Below are 24,694 nucleotides of genomic sequence, written 5' to 3'. Positions count from 1 at the left end.
TTTGTTACATTTAGGAGATCTAAAAAAATTCAAAATTGATTAATTTACATTTTAATGAGATAAACAAAATACTGTACATATTCAATAAATGAATGATAAACACAATTTTATTAATAATATATTCATTAAGTAACATGAATGCTAGTGAAAAAATATGAACAACCTAAATTAAGTATTATTGGAGAAATATAATAATGAATAAAATACACATTTTAGATGTGGATAGACCAATATAAAATTAATAAATTGTGTGAATAACATAACATGATAATTAATTTTAGATGATTTAATATAAAACACCTAAAGCACTATAAATAAATAGGCAAATTTAAAAATAATCAAATAAATAAATATACAAAAGAAAGAAATAAATGCCATAATGACTTTACTTATTTTTACAAATAAACCCTTAATTGAATGTTTCAAATTCTTTCTTCACACCATTTTATAACTCTAGGAAGTATCTCAACTATTTCTGGTTCGTGCCATATGTCATGCCACATATTTTCATAGTACCAATCTATATAAAATTTATAACAAATAAAAATATATTTATGAAAATGAAAAATTTATTTGAATTTTATGATTTAATTAAAATTTTACGTGTTTTGTCTTTACTAGGTGACCTTTCAATCAAATCATAACCAACATCAGGGTCTACCAATTTATCTAAACCACCTTGAATAATTAAGAAAGGGGCATTATATTGTTCAAAAGTCTTGAAGCTGCTTTCCATGCCCTTATAGATTGTCCTTACTGTACCAGTGCACATTTTACTAGAATAAGTGTTTGGGTCTTTTGATTAGTACTAAGACATTTCAGGGCTTTTATGACAATTTGTTCCAGCCTATTTTATAAATCTCCATTCAGGTGTAATAGCAGCTTTTAATTAAAGTAAATTTATATATATTTTAGTATATTTAAAATAAATATTTCTTTCTTTAAACTCAAAATCTTAAAATCTTGCTTTCATCTTTAATTTTTTATTCAAAATATTAAAATTACCAATAAATTTTGCTACTTTTACAAGGAAACCATTGATAAAAGGTTTGATTGCTGGAGCGAACAATACAACACCTGCAAATTTAAATGGAAGTTCTAGTGACATATTATAGCTGGACATACCTCCCATTGATAACCCTCCTATAAACTTTTTTATTTATTAACCATACATTTCTTCTATTTTATTTATGAAGGTTCTACAATCTTATAGATGAATTTCATAATTTTCTAAATATCCTCTTTTTCCTTCACTACCTCCAAATCCTCTATGATCGAATCCCACCACACAGAAACCAGAATCAGCAAGAGCTTTGGCAATATGAGACCCATGACTAACACTGCTGTTTAATCCATGAAATAGCAAAAACAGAGCTTTAGGTTCCTGCCCATTAGTTGGTTTATATCTGTATGTTGTCAATTTTATTTCTTTTTTATCTTAAATTACTCTAAAATCCATAAAATTGATTTCAGTAAAAGCAGTTCCTTTACGAGGGTTAGGGAAGTTCCATTTAGGATCTTGCTTTGCACTTATCACTCTTTTTCTTTTTTATTCCTAATATAATTTATTTTTTCTGTCAACTTAGGTATGCTAAACATTATTACAGTCTATAACTTTACTAGATTCCATTTATATATTTTGTTCTACTTCTAAGTTATTTTGAAAACAATATGTTTAATATATTATTCAGTTTTTATAATACAGAATAGGTTTTGAAATTCTTTTTTACTTATCTTTTGTGAAATCAAATATTTTTTTTGATTTTTGTTTGGTAAATTTCTTAGCTTGAATCTGTTTTTTTTTATAAAATTTAACACATTTTAGATATATGTGTAATCAAAAAATACAAATACTAGTTAAGATGTTTCAAAAAATGATTGGTGAAATTATTTATTGATATTACTTATATCAATATTATTAAATCGAATTTAATATCAAATCTTAATAAAAATATTATTGTTTATCATTTTAAGGAGATTTAATAACCATATATTTATTTTCCATGAACTTTTTTTTGAGCTTAATACTTTTCTCATTTCATTTTATTTACTTTTTAATTACAATTTGTTGGTGTATTCTTTTTTTGATTTTCATAATTTGTTTTGAAATTTAATATTATTTATTTTATCATTCTCTTAAAAACTTTTTAAAAAATCTTAAAATAAATAAAATTGAATTGAGATTAACATAAAATTGAATTATTATGTTTAGTATCAAATACAATTAATTTTAAATTAAATTTTAACAAGATTTAATAAAAATGAAGGTGAAAAAATATTTTGTTTTTGATTTGTTAAGTTTAATATCAAAATGAATGATTTTATTTTTTTGCTAAAATGTAATTTTTTAATAAAATTTTCTTTTTAATTCATAATTTGATTATTATTATTTTTTTTTTTCTTATGTAATTTTGTTAAGGTTATATTTATAATATTTTATTTTATTCTAATTGTTTTAAAAGCTACTTCATACTCTCTTTAAACACCAATCGACAACTTGAGGAAGTATTTCATAAATTTCAGGCTCATGCCAGATATCATGCCACATACCTTCATAATAGATAACTTTTTATATAAAAAAATACAAATTTAAAACTCACATTTCTATTGTATTAATAATATGTTACTTTGCTTGTCTTTACTAGGTGATTTCTCCATTAAGTCGAAAGCAAGATCTGGGTCTACACATTTATCAAGACCACCTTAGATGACAAGGAAAGGAGCATTGTATTATCCAAAGGTTTCATAGCTTTTTTCCATGGCAGTGTAAATTGTTTTTATACTGCCAGCAGATAATTTGTGAATATATGAATAGGGATCTTTTGCCTAGTATTCTGCTAATTTAAGGCTTCTGTGAGCATTCTTACCTGTCTGTTAAACAAAGCACCACTTTGGAGCTAAAGTTCCAACTATTTGCATAAAATAAGTTGTTTATAAGATTTAATTAGTATATAATTATCAAATAAATATCAAAAATACATCATAGAGTTTAAAATTAGCTAAAAATATGTTTTATAATAGAAAATGGATCGAAGACTAATCGAGTCAATAATAAATCTAATTAAATAAAATTTATACAATCATTTAATAAAATTATTTACCAATTGATTTAACAAACTTGACTGCAAACCCCTTCTAAACAGGTTTAAGAGCTGGAGCAAAAAGAACAACTCCTGCAAATCTATGAGGATTCTCAAGAGACATGTTATAGGATGACATACCTCCCATAGATAAACCACCAATAAATTTCTTAATTTATTTTCCATACATTTCTTCTACTTTATTGACAAAAGCTCTACAGTCTTACAAGTGAATTTCAAAACTTTCTAAATATCCTCTTATGCCTTCACTAGCTCCATAACCTCTATGATCGAAACCAACCACACAAAATCCTACATCTGCTAAGGCTTTGGCAATATGAGAACCATGAGTAACACTACTATTCATACCATGGAAAAGCAAAAAAAGAGCTTTAGGTTCTTAGCCATTAGTTGGTTTGTATCTAAAGGTTGCTAGTTTGATTTCTTTTTTATCTTAAATAACTTTGAAATCCATAAAATTCATTTCAGGAAAAGCTGTGCCTTCACGAGGGTTGGGGAAATCCCATTTAGCATCTTATTTTGCTTCTAAAATTCTCTTAATTTTTTATTCTTAGTATTCCTTTGTGGTACGGTCAACAGAAAAAAGAGGGTGTAATTAATTTGCCTAATCCATTACTTTTAACTTTATTCTACTTTTTTATTTTTTAATACAAAGATATATATTGATTATATTTATTTATTTGTTTGTTTGCAAATATATACAATCTTCACTTTTGATTCGAAAGTCAAGTTAATGAAACATTTAAGGCAAAAGAAGTCTTTCAGATTAAACCAAAAAATCTATTTAGAAATTTACCTTACAACTTCTTTATTTTCTTATCAGCCATATACTAAAATTTTTGGTGTCATCCTAATGTTACGTGAGTATAAAATCTTATTATATGATGTAATTTCATTATTATATGAAATAGAAAAAAAAATTAGCTGCTTACTATTTTAATCAGCAAACTATAAAACAAACATAATAAATAATACATGTGTCATGTTAGTGATTTTGTTTACATAAGAAGAATACACTTGATTCAAAACATATTTTTTTAAAGATCAATTTGATTAAGATAATTATTTTATTATTTTTTATTTATTCAAATAAATTTAATTTAAATGAATACAAAGAGATTATATTTTTAAGTAATTAGCTGAATAATTAAATTTTAATTATTTTATAAACAAAGAAATCCTTTTTTTTCAAAATAGATTATTTATTTTATTTTATTATTTTGTTATTTTATTAACAATATAAAGAAATTTATTTTTTTTGAAAATCTAATAAATTTTTAACATAAAAGTTTTTTAAATAGCTATTTTTAAGATTAATAGTATGAGCTTCTTAATTTTGTATTAAAATCTGCAAAAAATCACACAAATGAATGAATAATTTAAACAAAGAATGAAATTTTTTTAAAAAATTCATGGGTATTTAATTAAAATAAATTAAAGGCAATTATTTAAAATTAAATTAACTAAAACAAACATGAATTAAAAAAAATTATACAGATAATTTAAATACTAAAGAAAATATGACATAATTTGCTATTAATATACAAAAAATATTTGGTTGAATTAATTTTTAATTATTTTAAGATAAATATTTATCTTTTAAATCAAAGAATACCTATTAAGATCCATTTTTTTATAAAATCTATTGAAAATTTCTTTTATATTTTAAACTTTTAGTATTGTGTAATTTTATTTAATTTGTAAAGAAATAAATATGCTAATTTAATAATTATTTAATAAGCTATTAATTATATCATACTTATTAAGAATATAATATATTTCATATTCCAAACTCTTTTATTTATTTAGAAGGATTTAATTTTAACTTTATTAAGAATCTAATAAAATTCCTTTATTTATTTATTAAATTTGGAAATAGATTTTTCAATTTCTAAAATTAAAAAGATAATACTTTTTAATAAAAAAGCTATTTTATAATATAGTTTAAAATAAATGGATGTATTATTGATAAATTTGGTTTTTATTTTAAAATTTACAAATATTAAATATAATTTTTTTGATAAAACTTTAGAGTAATTCTGTAAAAATAAATATTTATATACTTTTATTTATTTAACTTTGAATTGTTCAGCAATCTTCCTAAAATGATTTTGATACTACAGAGAGGTTGTATAAGAGAGGTGTATCCTCTTTTTAATTCTATTCTAAGCATTCAGATTTGAAAGTTTTAGAAGGATATCCTGGGATATTATAGACCAAAGTAAATCTTTTAGGTTTTTCGCAAATATTTACAGCATATAAATCGTAAGTAGGATAAGCATGTCCTACTTAAACAATTTCGACATCCAAACAGCTAGTATCTTTAAAACCAGACTCTAAGTTTATCATTCTGCTGCTATTCTAATGCATAACAAGATAGGCAGAAGCACTAAGGAGAAGTAAGACTGATAACAATATAGGTATTCCAATTAATTTCATTGCTTTGAAAAATATTTGATTATTTTTTTATTTTTTCTTTTTATGATTTTTTTATTATTTTTGTTTTAAATGTGTGAGTATAAATTAAAGATTGAAATTTTAATAAAAGATTAATTGATGTATGCTTTATAAGCAAATATAAGAAATTATTTATTTTTAAATTCTTATTTTGCTTCTAAATTTTCTTAACTTTTAGTTCTTAGTATTCCTTGTGGTAAAATTGACAGAATAAAGAGGGCATAATTAATTTACCTAATTCATTACTTTTAACTTTATAATTTTTTTATTTTTTAATGTGAAGATATATATTGATTATATTTACTTATTTGCTTGTTTGCAAATATATACAATCTTCACTATAATTCCAAAGTCAAGTTCATGAAACATTTAAGGCAAAAACAGTCTTATTGATTAAACCAAAGAATACATTTAAAAATTTACCTTACAAAAAACTTCTTTATTTTCTTACCAACCATATATTAAAATGTTTGGTGTCATCCTAATGTTAATTGTGCATAAAATCATTTGATATGAAGTAATTTCATTATTATTTGAAATAGAAAAATATATTAGTTGCTTACTTATTTAATCAGCAAACTATAAAACAGGCATAATAATACACTATCATAGGAGTAATTTTATTTATATTAGAAGAATACACTTAATTAAAAACATATTTTTCCTCATTAAATTTAATTTAAATCAGTTTAAATCTTTTATGAAAGTTAATCTTTATTAAATTAAATTCAATTTTTAAAATGCCTTCAAGTAATAATTTCTCACGTTCTATTTGAATTATGAAACTTTACAAAAGTAAATAAATAACATTTTAAAGATCAATTAGATTTAGAAAACTACTTTATTGTCTTTTATTTATTCAATTAAATAATTTAAATGAATACAGAGAGATTAATTGTGTATTAAAATATGCAACAAATCACACAAAACATAATTGCTATTAAAATATGTAATTTAATTAATTTTTAATTTTAAGTTACTTTAAGAAAACTATTTAATTTTTTAATAAAAGAATTTAACTAAAAACCTCAATTTTTTGATAAAATCTTAAGACAATCAATTTCTTTTATATTTTATACTTTTAGTTTTGTATAATATTATTTAATTTGTAAAGAAATAAATATGCTAATATAATAATAATTTATATCGTGATTAAGACTATCGATGATCTAAAAAAATTCTTTTATTAATTAAATTTGGAAATTGATTTTTCAATTTATAAAAATATAAAGAATGTTTTTCAATAAAAAAGCTATTTTATAATAAAATTAAATATAAGTGGATTTATTAGTGATAGATTTGGTGGTTTTGTTAACATTTTCAAACATTAAATATAAATTTTTTTGATAAAACAATTTAGAAATTCTTTAAATATATATATATATATATATATTTATATTAATATTTATTTATTTATTTAAGTTTTGCTTTGCTCAGCAATCTTCTTAAGAAGATTTAGTTACTACAGAAAACTAGTAAATGAGAGGAGTATCTTCTTTTTAATTCTACTCTAAGCATTATGATACGAAAGTTTTAGGAGGATTTCCTGCAAAACTATAGACCAAAGTAAATCTTTTAGGTTTTTCACAAATATTTAAAGCATATAAATCGTAAGTAGGATAAGCATGTCCAACTTAAACAATTTCGATATTCAAACAGCTAGAATATTCAAAGCCAGACTCTAAGTTTATCAGTATACTACTATTCTTATGTATAACAAGATAAGCAGAAGCAGAAAGGAGGAGTAAGACTGATAAAAAAATAGGGATTCCAATTAATTTCATCGTTTTAAAAAAATATTTGATTATTTATTTTTTCTTTTTATGATTTTTTTATTATTTTTGTTATAAATATGTGAGTATTAATTAATTAAAGATTGAAAATTTAATAAAAGATTAATTGGTGTATGTTTAGTAAGAAAATATAAGAAATTAATTATTTTTAAATTTATTTCTAAAATAAAAAAAGTAAGGTAATTTTTAAGTTTTAATTATCAGAGATAGTATTTTGTTAAATAAATAATTAAGTCAAAATATTATTATTATTTTTTTCTTAATAAATCATTTTTGGAATACAGATTTATGAAGACATAATTATTTTGAAAATATACATCATTTCATTTTGTTTATAAAATGATTAATTATTAAACTATTTTTTTTATAAAAATAAACAATCAGATTTCTTTCAAATTAAATTTTTTTTTAATTTAAAAAACTTTGTTTCTTGTAAAAACTGAATTAATCTTTGCTTATTAAAATGTCAATTCATAAAAAATAATTTAAATTCATTATTGGCTTAGTCAACATTAATTTTTATAATCATATTCTTATGATGATTAATACACATAGAGTAATTTAAGAGACTAACAATTTACTTCAAAATTATAGATAGGAATCAACAGTTTGTATATTTAAAATTAAAGGAAAATTGAAAATAATAATTTATATTCGATTTTAGATTTCTATTTATTTTAAGGATAATTAAACTTTTGATTCCTGTTTCTATTCAAATCATATTATAGCATTTTAAAATTCAATTAATTTCTTTACTAAAATTTATTTAAGAAATATAAATCAATGTTATAAACGAACTTTAATTTCCAAAAATTAAATTAATTTTGTCTTAACTTGAGAAAAATAGATTTTAAAGGTTAAAAATAAGTTTATTTTTATTATAGGATTGAAATTTATTGAAAATTAGGATAAAAGACCCTTTATTTTACAAATTAATAGCTTAGTTTGTTGGGGATATTATTATTATTATAATAATAAGAAGTATTTATTATTTTTAGAAAATTTAAAAATTTAATTTTTTCTTTTGAATATAAACTCTTAATACTCTAAATTTGTAAATTTATTTAATATCTAAAATAATAAAATTAATTTATTTTTTTAAATATTCAACTTAAGGGATTTTGAATTTTTTTTCTACTAAAATAAATATTGAAATAAAGTAATAATAAAATTTATAGTATCGCGCCAATTTTATAACTACCACATAAAGTAAGAAATAAACAGATTTATATTATAAAATAAAGATTAGCGGTAAGTTATTGTTTCTATCAGATAATAAGAATAAGTCAGAAATTGAATATCTAATGTTTTATCTTTATAAATCTCTAAACAATAATTTTTATATAATTATTTAGAATAAAACAACCTTATTTTATTGTTTTAGACATAAATTAACAAAATAAACTAACTAATTATAAAATAGAGTAAATGAGCAGGAGAAAAGTTGGAGGAGTCATTAAAAAAGCTATTGAAAAGGAAGAAAAAGAGCCTGTAAAGAAAGCTCCAAAAAAAAAACCTAGCAAGGCTGTGGTTTAGCAAGAATAAATTATGCTTAACATTGAAAATGCAAATACTACTTAGCACATTAAAGATTTATGTGATTAATTCGAACCTCCCGCTTGCAAAAAATGCCCAAATAGAAATGCAGATCGTATTTGTGTGAATGCAGAGTGTGGTCATAACAATTATCTTGAGTTAATTTGCGGTAAATGCCATTTCTAAAAACACAGCGAATGTAAAGAAAAACCTGAATTAGATGTTGAAGAATTCTTTATAAAGCTTGGCACTTTTTTGAATGAAACAAAATTCAATTCATCTTTTGGGGAATAAGGAATTAATACTGAAAAACTTTAAGAAGCTTTTGCCTAAATTGACTTGTATAATTAAAAGCTTGATGAAATCGAATTGGTTATCAAAAAAGAGATATTGACATATAAGACCCCTGAAGAAACCCACAATTCTATTGCCAATAGTATTACAAAAGCAATCAGTGAGCCAACATTTGAAAACATATAAAATGAACTTGAGAATATTAAATCATATGTTTTATTTGAGGATAACAATTTCAAGTCGAATGGAATCTCAGAAAAGGCAAAATATTTGAGAGATTAGGTTAAGGCAATTAGTGAAGAAAATAAACTTTTAAGATAGACTATAAATTCCTCTTTTATAGGTGGAAGAAGCATAGATATTTCTGATCTTAAAATTGAAGAAGGACTAAGCTAAAATTATAGAACTTAGAAAAAGTTAAAATGGTCATACAAAAACGGTTCTATTAACATCTAAAGTCAAGCAAAATCCTACTAATAATAAGTACATCTTGATTTTGAGATTGATCCTTATAAAAAATATACTCTTCGTTGGACTGTTAACAGTTTTAATAATAACTATCACTTTGTTGGTTTGTTCAGAAAAGATTAAGTCAAAACCAATTATATGTATTCTGGTACATCTGGATATATATTTAAGAGATTTTACAATTAGAGCCCCACATAAGACTGCTCAGAAGTAGTGAAAGGCATAGATTTTGGTTAGAGTGTATAAAACGGAAGCTAATACGAAATGAGATTCAGTATTTCAGACAATATTCTTTAGTTTTGCACTTATCCTGACTATGAAAATGTAGTGTCAAAATTTGATTATGTTTCATTTGATAAAGATACAGAATACGTAATTACATTTAATATGTATAATAACATGAATATATCTATAGATAGTCTTGAAGAGAGTTACTTCTTCCCATCATATTGATTGATTAAATAAATCAAATATCTAATTCTAAAAAACAGAAAAAATTGTATTAAATAAAAAGTTTATTTTTAAATAATTAATTAATTAATGATAAAGTTTTAATTTTTTAGTTTGTAAATTCATCAGTTAATCTGAAATAAATAAATCAATATATTTTTGAGTTGAAGTTAAATAATAAAATAAATATGAATTAGTTAATTAAATTTCCATTTTGATATTTCAAATATTTTGAATACTTTTTAAATAAATTAATGAATAAATGAGTCAGTAGTCATCAATTTAAATTTTTTTATATTCATTTTGTTTTATTAAAGTTATTGAAATATGTTTTGTGGATTTTAAAAAATATTTTGAAATCAAGAAAATAAATATGAAAATATTGACATTTTTTCTATTGATTTTCTTTATAAGACAAGTTTAGATAGCATCTTAATTAATAAATTTCTTTTCTTTATTTAACACAAAAATTAAAAATGAACAAATATGAAAATTATTTTTTATTTGGACTATCAAATTTGCTTTAAAAAAAGAAATTTTAAAAAAATAAATTTTAATGAAATATTATAAATTTTTTAATTTAAACACTTGATAAATAATAATATTTTACTAATTTCATTTTAAGCTCAATTTTTTTAAAATTTATTCTGCATGGAAAAAATAATTAATTAATTAATTATAAATATTAAATTGAAATCAAATAGCTTTCACAAAATGTTTATCCACCATTAAATAAAATTACCTTTGAATTTTATTGGTATTTTTACTATTATTATTTAATAAAATATATTATTATCATTCAAGAATTAACCACTCTTCTCAATTTATCACTTTTATTTTTAATTTACCTTTTTATCTAATTTTTTTTTTCTCAACAAATTCTTAAAGAAGCAAGCAATTAAGAAAACAAACGAATATATTTTATGGTAAAAATGTTTACTATTTATTTTTCTTTAAAGAGTTTATGATTTAAAATTTTTGATGATTAAAGAATTCAAAAGCTTTATTATTTATTTAATAAGTATGCATTTACTATGACTAGATCAATTTTAATTATTTTTTTAATCCAGTAAAGTCAAAAAAGGAGAAAGCTTTGAATTTGAAATCATCTCTCTTTCTTTTACCTATCCTTTTAAAAAATTTTCCATTTTCTTAAATTCAAATAATTTCAATTATTTAAACATATCCATTTCTTTTAAAAATCTAAAACATTTGGCTAAAATATTATCAATTACTTCGTTCGATTATATGTTTTATTTTCTATATCAAATAAGAATCTTATCACTATAAAAAAATTTTTTAAACGAAACTATCAATCAAGTATGATAAAAAAAAAACTTATATTCAAGTTGCTTTCTTTTAAAAATGGTTTCATTTTTTTGAACTGAAAAATTAGTAAGAATTAGAAGACAGACTCATATATAATAACAGAAATAGTAATTAATGAGAAAATATTAAGTATAGTAGGTAGGTTTTAATATATATTTATATGTTTTTGTTTGCTTTTTTATAAACTTAATTAATGTTTGAATTTTTTACACTTTTAATTCGATTAAAATTTCACTCTCCTTTTTCTTTGATTTAGATAATTGTAGATATAAGACCAGAGATACCACCAAGTAAACCAAACAATAAGCATATAATGGCAATTGCAGTAACTACTTTAGTGGTACTAAAGAAATCAATTTTATTAGGAGTTGCCTTTACGTTCTTTTCAACATCTTAATTTCCATTTTAAACTTATTTTAAGAGCTTATCATTTTTTGGCTTAGCCTTAATATAAAGAATAAGGGGACAAAGATAAGTAAGGAAACTACAGAGGATGCAACCCATGATATTGAAGAAATCACTCATTTAGGTGACATACAAAGCTAAAAAGGCGAAAGAAAGGAAAATTAAGGCTCTAACAACAAAGTCAGTTAAGAAACTTACGAACTTGTTGTTGCTGGGGTTCTTTACAACATATCCTCCAACAAGGTTATCGAAAAATTTAACAACGCAGAAAATATAAAGTAACATACTGGCTAATTCAGCAAAACTGTAGAGGAAAGATAAAGCTGTACCATATCCTTACATAGATCCAATATTTGTGAAAATAGCAGCTTGAGTCTATTCACCAAAAGCAATGTAACCCATAGTACCAACTAAGACACCGATAAGAGTGAAGATACTCAAATAAATTTTTAAGACAGTGTCGAATTAACTCTTATCTTTCATGGAAGCGTGAACTTCAGTGTAGACACCATTACAGTCATATGCGAATGTGAAGACACCGAATGAAAGAGGGATTTAAGTAAAATCGAATTGAGTTAAAGAGCTATAGTGAACATCAGTGTTATGAATAACATAACAAGATTTGACAACAATTGTCAATAAAGTAATAGTGGTGGCAGTCAATGCAAAGTAAGTGAAGAAGGAGAGCTTGTGGATCTTCTTGTACATAGACAAGGGAAGGAAGATAGCCATCATGATAAGCATTGTGTGGTAGTGATTGGGGAAAGTGGGATTAACAGCTTTGTAAATAAAAATAGCATAACCAAAGCAAGCAGAATAAGAATAAATATAAGTGCAAACTTGTAAAAGTTTCTTGAATTTAGGTCCATAGAATAAACCACCACAGTTTTCAAGGGTAAGATGCTAGTTGTTAGGGTCATTACGGTCAGTGCTTTCTTGGAATCTCATCATTTTACTGATAAGAGACCAGCAGAAGTAACAAAAAATAGATGTAATGCAGCAAAAGATGATACTCAAAGCAATACCACAGCTCTTGAAAAGACTGGGAAAGAACAAAATACCAGTACCTACACCACTTTTTAAGAGACTTGCAGAGGCTGTCAAGATTGTACCTTTAGGTTCTTCTTTTTAAATAAAACCTGAGGCATAGGCGGAAGCAGTTAAAGCTTCAGATTAAGTACGATAAACATTAGGTTTGTCCTTAAGGTTGTAGTCTTCAGGAATTGCATTATCAGTGATTATTGGAACAGTTGAAACAGGTTGTTGTTGAAGTGAGGGCAATTCTTACAACACAGGTAATCCCTATTCAATTTGAGGATTTGACATTTTAATTTAGAAAAGTTAAGGCGAATGAGAAGTTGATTGCTTTATTTTTCAAGATGTTGCGTATTTATTTTTTAGTTTAATCGCAATAATTATTTTTATGACTTAATAATTAATTACATTTTTAGAGGTGGTTAATTCCTACATATGAAAGGCTAGTTCTTTAAATTAATTTGAAATTTGTGGCTATCACCTTACAAAAAGGTATTTTATTAAAGAGTATGAAATTACTAGTACTTGACTATTGTTTATCTAAAACTAAAAATTAATTTCCAAAAAAGGCTATCGACTGTTCGACTAACTAACTCTTCAGATGATTAATTAAAATTATAAATATGAGTTGTGCCTATTCATTAAAAAGCGCTGTTCTTTTGTTATAAAAAACTGCAACAGCTCAGCTGATTGAGCTGAAGAAATTTAAATTAGCCTTCAATAAATTTAATTCAGCGTTTGGGTTATCGAAGCAAATTTAAACATTTGCTTTTATCTATTTATTTCGCAGCTAGTAGAAATAATTTCAATTTATAATCATACCAATAAAATCTAAACCCTTTAAATTTTTGATTAAAACTGGTTAATAAGAAATAAATTTTGTATTTTTGAGACATTGATCAAACAAACATAATTTTTCTAAGGTAGATCAGTTCTAGCATTAAGGTCATTCATTATCTTCAATAAGCTTTTAAAAATTTTTCCATTAATTTTCTTTCAATAATTGGTATTTCCTATATACGGTAGTATTACACAAGCTTATTTTTGGTGATTAAATAACCATTTAATCTGCTTTAATAACTAATTTATACTTTTCTGATGCTTCTAAAGTTATTTTCATTTTTATAAATTTGTAGTAAACTTTTTTTCCCAAAATAAAAAATTTAGACAGTTATGCCATCATATTTATTTTCTTTATTTTGTATTTTTTACAAGCTAATTCGCACTTTTATACTTGATTTTCATAAAAAAAAATTTTGATTATGTTTACAATATTTAATCTTAAGAAAGTCTTCGAAATAATATTATCAAAATACCTGAATTCTAAATACAAATAAATTTTAACTAAATTAGAAAATATTTAAAATAAATTTCAACAAACTGCATTCAAATTTAGCAGATTTTTTAGAGAAGTTGATAATTATTTTTATTATCAAAAAAATGGAAATATTTTTATTAATTTTATAAAACAAAAAAAATTCTTTATAAAACCAACAATTAAAAGAAAAAAAATTGAATAACAAAAGGAAAAAAGGTATTTTCTTAGAGTTTTTTTAGGCAAATTTATGGTTAATAACTGTTGATTAATTGATTTTATTTTATTTTAAAATTCAGACGCCTTTTTTTCCAAATGAAGGATTATAATTTTGTATTTGTTAATTTAGTAAAGCTGTCAATTTTTATCAAACAATTTTTCTACAAAATTCACAAATTTTCAACTAAAAAATTTCTAAATAAACTAAAATTATATAATTTTAGCATGTTTCTTAAATGCTCGAATCAATCCTGCTTTTTAATTTATACAATTTTTAAAGTAAATTCATATGGCTTTAAGAGTTTGAAAAATGGTTAATTTTTTCTAATAATAGACATCCGAAGGTAAAGAAAGCTGGCTATTTACTTAGTGTTTTACTATACTAAACACGCACTTAAAAGTATTAATTTGTATTTCCTTTACAGTTTAGTATGAATTGCAGTTTTTCCTTCAATCAAATTTTGTTCCCAAATAAGCATTTAAATTTTAAAAAAGCAAAAAAAGAATTCTGAAGACAAAAAGCATAAAATTAACACTAAAATTATTACGAAACAATATGTTTTACAAAGCTTTTAAGTATTTTCTATTTTTAAATAACGATATGAGCAGTTTATTTAATTTTTTAAAAATGGATAAGTAATAAATAAATATCATCGAAAAATCAAAGAATTTATTTAGATGTTTTTATCTAAATTAGTCTGAATAACATATAATATTGATTCATTCTACTAGTAAAATGAATAAAAGAAAAAAGTTAAATTAATTAATTATTGCTTTGCAACTTATATTACTAACTCTTTTTGTAAAAATTAATTAATTCAGGCTTTGATAAAAAATACCCTAACATCTAGCGTTGATATTTACTTTTAAGATAAATTTTATCATATTGAGTCTACTTGCAATATGTTTTTATAACAAAATATTTTCTATTCGAAATGATTATGAAAAATAATTGTTAATATCTAATAATTCGTTTTTAAAGAAAAAAATCTAATCAATTGATTGTAAATAAATTTTTTAATTCAAATCCTGTTAAATATATTTAACATAATTTTAATAAATAACTGCGTTAGTATAAAAATTTATTATTTTGACATTTCGAAACCAAGTTAATTTATAGATAAAACCCTTCCTTATGACAAAATGATTGCAAAACTTTTCAATTGAGCTTTTATCTTTACATTCATTCATTCATATAATTACCCTCTAACAATACTTTAATTATTTTTATTTAACTCTTAGCTTGTAATTTTATAAAGGAAAAACCTTTTATTAAGTCAAAATCAAGAAATGCAGTGTAATATAAAGAAAAATTGTAATTAATTTAAAGAATTTTTAGTGAAATATTTTCTAAAATTAGATATTTCTTTTATTTATTTTATAATGTATTGTAATTTTTTGTTTGAAGTATTTATACTTCATTAAAAATTTACATAGAATTTTATAAAACAGTATTACTTATACTGTAAATTAAGTAGTATGTAGCCTAAGGTTGGCTTTGAAATTAATCAAATTATTTGTTTGTACTATTTTTAAATATATAGATTTTCTTCCTTCTCGAACAAAATTGTAATTAAGGCGATCAAGATATTTTGATTAAACAAATTTACATTTTTGAAAAAAATAAATAAATATGTCAATCTTTTCTATGTGATTTAGAATAATTAAGATAAATTAAATACTACAAAAACCAATTTTTTACTTAGGTACAAATGCTAATGGTTTAAGCTTATTTCATTGTTAAACAGGTTCAACATGTTTATTTATTTATAAGTTAAATTCAAATAAAAAACGAAATAAAAATACTTAAATTTATTCATGAATTTAAGATATTGATTGGTATTTATTATATCGAGTAAGAAAGTTAAAAAAATATCTCATTTTTTGTTTGATAAATTAATATACATCGCATTTATTTTACTAGTAAAATAAAATTAAAAATAGTTCATTTATTCGAACTAGTTAATAGTTTAAAAAATAATATTAACAACCTTCATCTGTTGATACCCTTGAATCCTATTTAATTAATTAATTAAATTTTGCTTTTCGATTATTTTATGAATTGAAATACCCCTCAGTTATAAAATTATTAGAATTTTGATATTATTAATTGATCTATTTTCTTACTCTAATTCTCCCAAAATTTATTTTTTTGATTTTCTTATTTTTTAAAAGATAATTAATCCTTTGATATATTTTGCATAAAATAAACTTATTTTTAACTAAAAAGATGATAAAGCTCATTATTTATGTCAAAAATGAGCTCACTGATGACTAAAATTACTGTACGAAATGTTAAAACTATTTAAATAACAAAAAATATGAATAAGAATAATTTTAATTTTAAAAAAACTCTAACTAAAAACAAATACTGTCCTGGTTTTCAAGAAATGTTGTTTATTATTTTTGGTTTAAATGGAGTAATTCAAAGTCAAAAAGGGAGAATTGAATTATAAATTAATTTTAAAAGAGTTTTTGAGTAAAAATTAAAATAATAAACTATGAAAATTTTTAAATATTTTATAGCATTAATTTGCATTTTATTCTATAAAATATTCATATTTAAATACTTTAAGTGCATATCGATCACACAATATTCTTTTGATTTTAATTCAAAAACTTAATTAGAAAAAATTTGATGAAAAAAGTATGATGCAATAATAATGCCATAACGTAATAGCAGCTAAATTAATAATATGCGTTCAAAGAAGACTACTAACAAATTTTTTCATAGAAAAAAAGATGTCAAGAAAGTACTATTTTAATTTTATATTACAATTTATTGATTGAAAAAATTTTCAAAAAAATGTTATTCATTTTATATATAAATTCTTTGAATTATTGTATCATAATATATAATCCTCTAACTAAAATTATCTTTCTATTAAATTTCTTTCAAATCTAAAATCAATAAAAAGTATCCATGTTTAACTTGCAAAAACAATATAAAATAAAATGTAACAGGAGCATTATCTATGATTTAATTGCATTAAAAAACAATTTAAAGAGTTATTAATATAAATGAATAACGATAAACCTTCAATTTAGTTAAAAAATAATACTATTAAGATTTATCTAAAACGTAATAATTTAAAAAATTTATTTAAATCTTATTAATTATTTATAGTATGCTTACCTATAAGTAATAAATTTTAGATCATGTTCAAGTACTAATATTATAAATTGTGGGTTAAATAAAATAGCTATAAGAATATTTTATAAAATCATTTTTCATTTTAGTTTATAAATAGCATTAATAAAAATAGATTTGAAAATAATAAGTTTTAATAATTTTAAACAAAATTCTTATTAGACTTGAATTTTTTTAAAATAAAAAAAATATCTGATTTAAGTCAAATATTTATCAAAATCTTTAAAAATGAATAATTTGCTTTGACATAGAAAATAATTATTCTAAAAAATCTTAAAAGAAATATTGTTAGAATATGCTTGGTAAATATATAAAATATTTTTTTCATTTATTTTTGTTTTATATAAAAACTCGTTTTTAAAGAAAAATCATAGGAAAAAATAAGTGACAACAATAACATTTTAAATATTTAAAATAAAATCCTTTATTATTAGCTAATATATAAATATATAAGTAAATAATTATGGAAATACTCATAAAATTTATTTATGAATTTCATTTATGAAGCTAATTTTACATAAATTAGCAAGTTAAAATTTGTATAATAATTTTTTTATAAAATACTTGTCATAATAAATAGAAATAAAATGTTGAAAATAATCACAAAAAAAAAATTAATTAAATAATAATATATTGTTAAATATTAGTTTTTTTAGTTTATTATGAGCAAAAATCATTTTTAATTTGATAGGACCTCATTTTTATTCAAAGCTATTTTGTTGATTTTAAAGGTGTAAAAAAAATTCTATTTAAATGAAATAATAAATTTAATAAAAAAACTCTAATTATTTTAGAATATTTAAATAAAAAAATGAAAATCAAATATTTTGCTATAATTTAATAATTAAATATTAACCTGATCAAATTTCTTTATTGCATCTTACTATATATAATAAAATTATTATTAATTTTTAATTTTTAATTTTTAAAGTATTAAAGAATTTTCATTTTTTTTTTTTACTTAATGTCTTGAAAAATTGTGAAAATGATAGATAAGATATCATCAAGAAATTAATGGATATTAATTTAAATTAATAAAAAAGATATTTTTAAGAATATTTGGTGGAAAGATATTCTTTTTATTAAATATCAAAATGGGAATCTTACTAAAATAAAATATAATTTATTATTAAATTTTTGCTGATTTATAGTATAGATTTTAAAATATTAACTTATTCTAATATTGAATTTTTACCTAAAAAAGAAATTTGATTTATTTTGATTGCTTTTAAATAAAGTCTTTTAGTTAAATTAATTAATTAATTATATATTTGGTATAATATATACGTTGTATTCATTTTTCACATTAACTAAAAAAAAAGAAATCTCTTCCAATTATTAAAGTTTTTTTATATTACTTTAAACAGACAGATTGATTAAAAAATTATATTTTGTAAAATTTCTAAAGAAACAAAATTTTAAGGAAATGGAAACATTAGACTAAAATTGCGAGGTTTAAGCACCTTAAAATTTAGAAAATCATGTCTAAATGGAGGAGGAGACTTAAAAAATATAGGATGCATCTAAACCAGATTAGGATGTAATTCAGCCTGAAAAAGATGCACAAAATTGTTTATCTGATTAAATAGTAGAAAAAAAATCGATTCATTTAAATTATGATGAAGCAACATTATTAGATCAAAGCTAATTAGAGTAAATTTACTTAAAAGAGTATAGATAATTACTCAATTTGATTTAAAATACTTAGCTTAAAGTGTTTGATTTTATGCCTGTAAATGAAACATTCCAGATTGGGTAAGGGTTTGTTGTATAAAGAGGAATTATATCAAATATGGGCAAAGCGATTTAATTGATGAATGGTATAAAAAATGATCCTAGAATCAGCTAGGGCATTTCAATAATTGGGAATTTTTAGTATTTTGATGGATATTTGAGAGAATATCATTCAACTGGAATAAGAGTAATTAGAGTTTTAGAAAATTCTAGTTTGAATCAAGAATATTAAAGCTTCTACCCTTATGTGTTGATACACTACTACAAAAAAGAAAAGTACCCTAGGTTAGCTTATAAAAAAGAATATGATTAAAATAAATAGAGAAAACTAGAGAGGAGATTATAGAAAAAAATAGAAAAGAGCATACATAAATTAAGTGAAAGCTATACAGAGAATGATATGAAAGCAGAAAATGTAGATTCTAATTATGTAGAGTAAAGGACCTAATACAGAAGAAAATTAAGACAAAAATTTAAACGAGCAGATAAAAACAAATAAAACTCTAATAAGGGTTTAGAAGATTAATTAAATATGAAGGAAGAAAATAATACCTCTGAATAAATTTCTGAAAGTAGCACTCCTATGAAATCTGAAAATAAGCTATAAGGTGCGTCTTAAAATAAGCAATAAAGTGTATCTTAAGATAAGCAATAATAAAGTGTGTCTGATAATAAAGAATAAAGTGCGTCTGAAAATAAACAATAAAGTGTAGCTTAAAATTCTCGATAGTAAGTTACTAAAACTCGCTCATAAGAAATGTATTAAAAAGTTCTCTCTAATTAATCTTTTTAAAATTAAACTAAATTCGAAACATGCTAAAAAAATAAACCTTCTCAAATACAATAGAATTAATCTTATTTATTCTCAAATTCATCCAGCCCATGCACCTCTCTAAATCAGAGCCTGTAAATGTAAAATAGCTATAAAAAAATAAAAAAAGAATAGTTAGAATAGTCTTGTAAAAAAGTTTAGTTTATGGATAAGTTCTCTTCGCAAAATTAATAGCAATCATAAAGCTAAAGTTAGTAATTGAATAATTCTTTTATGAATAGCTCTAACTTGAATTAGTCATAAACATAAAAAGAAAGACAATAAGCAGAATAATTAAATAGTTTAAAAAGAAAAGTCAGCGATCTGACCAATCAGCTAGATTCTGAAAGATATAAAGCTTTATATTTTGAAGATATGTACTTGCAGCTCAGATCTTTTTTAGTAAAATAGGAATTAAATTAGTTAAGAGCTAATGGTTTTAAATACTCTGCTTCAATTGAAAAGAAAATTTAATATGAAGAATAACCATCAATTAAAATAGAGGAAGAATAGCAAGAGCGAATTTAATTAGATTGAAAAAAAGATAATACTTTTTTTCGTCTAAGAAATGATATTATCGCAACCCATTATTTTTGTAATAAGAAATAAATTCATGGCAAATGTATTTTACAAAGTAATCTGGGCTGCTAATATTAATTAATAATTTGAACTGCAAACAAACTATGGTTTTATTGTTTTTTTACTCTTCAAGATTTTTTTTACTTTTTTATTAAAAATTTGAATGAATTTAAGATAATTAAGAAAAATAAAATTGAATTAGGTTGTATGTATAAATATAAAAATTTTATTTAATTTGTATTTTTTAATGCAGATTTAATATCAATAAGCATTTTTTTAATACTTCTTAACAATTCTATCAAATAATTGACATATTTTTAAAAATAAAATATGATGACAATAAATGAATTATTAATTAAGCAATTTTGATTTAATTAATTTCACTTTCATAATAAAAATCTATTGTTTTTATTTAATAGAAAACATCATCATTATTCATTTATAAATTTGTTTATAAAGATTAATTTATAAAAAGTATGAAAGAATTTTGTTTTTTTAATAAAGGTATTGAATGAAATTTTAGTCTTCATATTAATTATATTTTTAAAGGTTTTATTATCAATTTTTCAAACCCAGTATTTAATTTAAATTATATTAAATAAAAATATTAACTTTGATTTTAATTTAAAATAGAATGATTAATCATTTTTTAGAATCTTTTATTTATATTTGTGAATTTAGTTTCTTAATTTGAATGAAATTAAATATACCAAAATAGATAGTCATAAATAAATTTTATATAAAATAAATAAAATAGATAGAGATTATGTATAATTTTATTATAATAGATCACGTAAAAGTAAAAATTTAAGTATTTCAAGCACAATCAGTAAATTTAAAAAATAATTTTTAATTTATTTTATCGAATTAAAGAAGCACAAAAATTCTAAGATTTTAAGTTTAAAAATGAGCTCAGATTTTAATAAATTTAAAGAAAAAAAAGATTGTTTAAAGATAAAAAATAAATATGGACATTAAAAAAAATATGTAATTAATTTTGATTTATATCATATTTAAAAATAAAAAAGATGATAATAACTTGAGAAAAATAATTTTAGAATTAACGTTAAAAAAGAAAAAGAAAAAATTCCTACTAAAATTTAGCTTTCTTTATTTTATCAATTTTTTTTGGATTAATGAAAAAAATAAATAAGTCTAATCATAAAAAAAAGTTTTAAAATAAAAAAAATCAATTTTAATTCATTTTTAAATATTGGAAAATTGATACAAATCACATTAAATTTTTACTTTTTTTTAAAAAATAACAATTTGAGAAAATTTAATAGAATTAAAATACATAAAATTTTATAATTTATAAATAGGCTAAAAACTTATTGGTTAATCAAATAAAATTTATTAGATTCTAAAAAATAATTTTTTATAAGAAGATTCAAAATAATATTTAGATAGATTAATTGTAATGATTTAAACAACACCTTAGAAACTTAATTCTTACAATCAAGAATTATTTTAGTTTGCAATTTACTTATTATTTTTTTATACTGAATCATAAATTGTGTCTATAATTAAGCTTTAGTTTTATCTTCATTATCTTTAAAATATTTAGTTTACTAATTTATTGATCAATTTATGTTGAGAGCTATTTATTTTTTTAAATTTGCTTGCTTGATATCAAAAAAGTTACTAATAATTAGATTTTATAATTTGTTAGAAGATTATGAAATATTCTAATTAAATATATAATGCGTAATTAATAAAAAATTTTTGATTTTATTATTCAAAAGAAAAGAAAAATCATAAAAAAATCATAAAAAGAAAAAAAAAAAAACAAATAAATTTTTTAGTAAATTAGAGAGAGGAAAAGAAAATATAAGAAAATATAATTTCACATAAAAAATTAAAATAATACCAAATATTTACAATAAGCAAAAAAATGAACAGATTGTAAGATTTTGATCTTAGAAGATTCGATCCTAATCAAAGCAAAGAATAGATCTTATAATTTTATCAAGAAATTTCTTAAAATTGCTATAAAAATTTAAGGGTCCTACGATAAAAACCTAATTTTGATTACAAAGAAGACTTGGTATTTTTATATTATGGAAATGAAACTCAATTAGATCTATAAAAAATAAAGAAAGAGTTGCTTTATGATTTTAGCACTATGTGTTAGAGTAGTTGTTAAATTAGATCTTTAGATGATTTAAGATATGTCTAATGCAGATAAAAATAGAGAAACAATCTATTGGCTAGAGTTGTTAAAAATAATTATGAAAAGAGATTTGTAATTGTTCATTTTTATTATGAAAAAAAAGAAAAAAAATAATTAAACTATCTACAAAACGCTTAGAAAGAGGATAAGCTTGTTGATAATTAAGTCGATTTTGAACTTTTGGAAAAAGGATAATCAAAAGAAGAAATTAATCTATTGTATAAAACCACATTTGACAATAACTAAAAAACTACAATTTAATTACCAGATGAATTGCCTGATGATGCTTAATAGTAATTTAAGACAATATTAGAATATAAAACAAATGCTTAAAGATTATATTTATAATGTGAAAATGTTAAATAAAATAAAAATCAAGACATAAATTAAGAAGAATAAATAAGAAGAAGTGAAAGGATTAAAACTTAAAAAACTAATTCAAATTCTAATTATGAATTTGATGAGGATAATGCTTACAATAAAAATAAACATCTAAACCTTGATTAAAATACTGCTACATTTGAGTAAAATTTTGAATATGAAATGAGCTCTGATATACTAACCAGTTCTTTTGAAGAAAATTCCTACTATGATGAAGATTTTAATATTTCTAATTAAAGGCCAAAAAAATGCAATGAGTAAAAAAAATAAAATAATAAATCAAGTAGTGATGAACACCAAAAAAATGATAAAGTATAAAAAACTAATTAAGAATTAAATTAGTTTGGGAATAAATAATTTATAGATTAACAATAATAATTGAATAATGAAGTTAGTTTTGAAAAGCAAAACTATCCTTAACCACCTCTATTAACATATTAAGGATAGTCAGGAGGAGTTAAATAAGCCAAAGATAACAAAAAGATAATAATCAATTAAAAACGAAATATGTCAGTTATGAATAATAGTTCAAGTTAAAGTGAGCCCTAACTATAAAAAGATATGAGCAACTATAAATTATTAGAAGAAAATACGGCAAAGAAAATGAAAACAGAAGAAAATTTTAATTATTACATAGATCGAAATAAAAGTTTGATTGAAATGAATGTTAATCAGTTTGATTAAAAATTAAACTTAAGTATTCTAGGTCAATAAAATAATCAAAAGGCTTAAGAAACTCATCCTGATAGTTTACACTATGATTATATATTCAACTAATTCTAAAAATTCTATCAAGAAGAAATTCGTCTACTAAATTAAAAACATTAATAAGCAGATAATTAAACAATTTAATACAAGTAGAAAATCCTAAACTTAATAAAAAATAAACTAAATGATATTTAACACTATTTTAAATAGTTAAATAATTGAAGTATAAATAAAACAAATTAAATTTATAAATATATTCAAAAAATAATAGATATAGCTTTTCATATTGTCTCAAATTCTATTTCTAAATATTTTTGTGTTTCTGATTTACAAAATTAATTAGATGATTAACAGGTATTAAAATAATAATAAATGTTTAATTAGTATCTAAGGTTAATTAATTAGTTAAATTTATAATTGAAGATATATTAAATTGAACGATTATCATGTGTGAATATCATAAGACTATTACTTCAAATATTTAAATTTTTATTAAAATATAAAATGTGATACTTGATTAATGAATTATTAATATTTTACATATTTTTTTTGTTTACTAAATTATTATCTAAAGATAATTTAAAAAAGTATAATTAATAGTAGTGCATGTTTTAAATTTTTATTTAAATATAAAATTGAATAATTAATTGATTCTAAATATTTTATATGTTTTTTATTGTTAAAATATCTATTTGGATATTCATTCAGAAATTAAAATTATCATCTAAAGTTAATTTAAAATATATATAATTAAT

At 21.2% G+C, this 24,694-nt stretch overlaps 10 protein-coding genes across 10 annotated transcripts; 4 read left to right on the top strand and 6 right to left on the bottom strand. All coding sequences in view use genetic code 6, as the record gives it.

Moving 5' to 3' along the window:
* Positions 1-422: 422 nt before the first annotated feature.
* Positions 423-1,630, bottom strand: TTHERM_00326830 (alpha/beta fold hydrolase; the record flags this gene model as incomplete). Its single annotated transcript, XM_001026446.3, has 3 exons — positions 423-520; positions 604-882; positions 1,006-1,630. 3 exons carry the CDS (start codon positions 1,628-1,630, stop codon positions 423-425), a joined length of 1,002 nt encoding a protein of 333 aa, XP_001026446.1.
* An 837-nt stretch (positions 1,631-2,467) lies between these two features.
* On the bottom strand, positions 2,468-3,714 carry TTHERM_00326820 (alpha/beta hydrolase family protein; the record flags this gene model as incomplete). Its single annotated transcript, XM_001026445.3, has 3 exons — positions 2,468-2,565; positions 2,628-2,909; positions 3,102-3,714. 3 exons carry the CDS (start codon positions 3,712-3,714, stop codon positions 2,468-2,470), a joined length of 993 nt encoding a protein of 330 aa, XP_001026445.2.
* Positions 3,715-5,189: 1,475 nt separating this feature from the next.
* TTHERM_00326810 (transmembrane protein, putative) lies at positions 5,190-5,540 on the bottom strand (the record flags this gene model as incomplete). Its single annotated transcript, XM_001026444.1, has 1 exon — positions 5,190-5,540. One exon carries the CDS (start codon positions 5,538-5,540, stop codon positions 5,190-5,192), a length of 351 nt encoding a protein of 116 aa, XP_001026444.1.
* Positions 5,541-6,991: 1,451 nt separating this feature from the next.
* Positions 6,992-7,342, bottom strand: TTHERM_00326800 (transmembrane protein, putative; the record flags this gene model as incomplete). Its single annotated transcript, XM_001026443.1, has 1 exon — positions 6,992-7,342. The coding sequence occupies one exon, from the start codon at positions 7,340-7,342 to the stop codon at positions 6,992-6,994; it is 351 nt and encodes a 116-aa protein (XP_001026443.1).
* A 1,332-nt stretch (positions 7,343-8,674) lies between these two features.
* On the top strand, positions 8,675-10,102 carry TTHERM_00326790 (hypothetical protein; the record flags this gene model as incomplete). Its single annotated transcript, XM_001026442.2, has 1 exon — positions 8,675-10,102. The coding sequence occupies exon 1, from the start codon at positions 8,780-8,782 to the stop codon at positions 10,100-10,102; it is 1,323 nt and encodes a 440-aa protein (XP_001026442.2). The 5' UTR covers positions 8,675-8,779.
* Positions 10,103-11,659: 1,557 nt separating this feature from the next.
* On the bottom strand, positions 11,660-13,159 carry TTHERM_00326770 (transmembrane amino acid transporter protein; the record flags this gene model as incomplete). The annotated part of the gene is made up of 1 exon (XM_001026440.3): positions 11,660-13,159. One exon carries the CDS (start codon positions 13,157-13,159, stop codon positions 11,660-11,662), a length of 1,500 nt encoding a protein of 499 aa, XP_001026440.1.
* A 655-nt stretch (positions 13,160-13,814) lies between these two features.
* On the bottom strand, positions 13,815-13,988 carry TTHERM_00326760 (hypothetical protein; the record flags this gene model as incomplete). The annotated part of the gene is made up of 1 exon (XM_001026439.1): positions 13,815-13,988. One exon carries the CDS (start codon positions 13,986-13,988, stop codon positions 13,815-13,817), a length of 174 nt encoding a protein of 57 aa, XP_001026439.1.
* A 2,644-nt stretch (positions 13,989-16,632) lies between these two features.
* Positions 16,633-16,851, top strand: TTHERM_00326750 (hypothetical protein; the record flags this gene model as incomplete). Its single annotated transcript, XM_001026438.1, has 1 exon — positions 16,633-16,851. The coding sequence occupies one exon, from the start codon at positions 16,633-16,635 to the stop codon at positions 16,849-16,851; it is 219 nt and encodes a 72-aa protein (XP_001026438.1).
* A 1,996-nt stretch (positions 16,852-18,847) lies between these two features.
* Positions 18,848-20,635, top strand: TTHERM_00326740 (hypothetical protein; the record flags this gene model as incomplete). Its single annotated transcript, XM_001026437.3, has 1 exon — positions 18,848-20,635. The coding sequence occupies exon 1, from the start codon at positions 18,980-18,982 to the stop codon at positions 20,633-20,635; it is 1,656 nt and encodes a 551-aa protein (XP_001026437.1). The 5' UTR covers positions 18,848-18,979.
* A 1,810-nt stretch (positions 20,636-22,445) lies between these two features.
* Positions 22,446-24,161, top strand: TTHERM_00326730 (hypothetical protein; the record flags this gene model as incomplete). Its single annotated transcript, XM_001026436.3, has 1 exon — positions 22,446-24,161. Exon 1 carries the CDS (start codon positions 22,572-22,574, stop codon positions 24,159-24,161), a length of 1,590 nt encoding a protein of 529 aa, XP_001026436.3. The 5' UTR covers positions 22,446-22,571.
* Positions 24,162-24,694: the final 533 nt, after the last annotated feature.

Source organism: Tetrahymena thermophila, assembly GCF_000189635.1.
Source record: "Tetrahymena thermophila SB210 genomic scaffold scf_8254010, whole genome shotgun sequence".
NCBI lineage: Eukaryota > Ciliophora > Oligohymenophorea > Hymenostomatida > Tetrahymenidae > Tetrahymena > Tetrahymena thermophila.
This window is presented reverse-complemented; position numbering and strand designations above follow the sequence as displayed.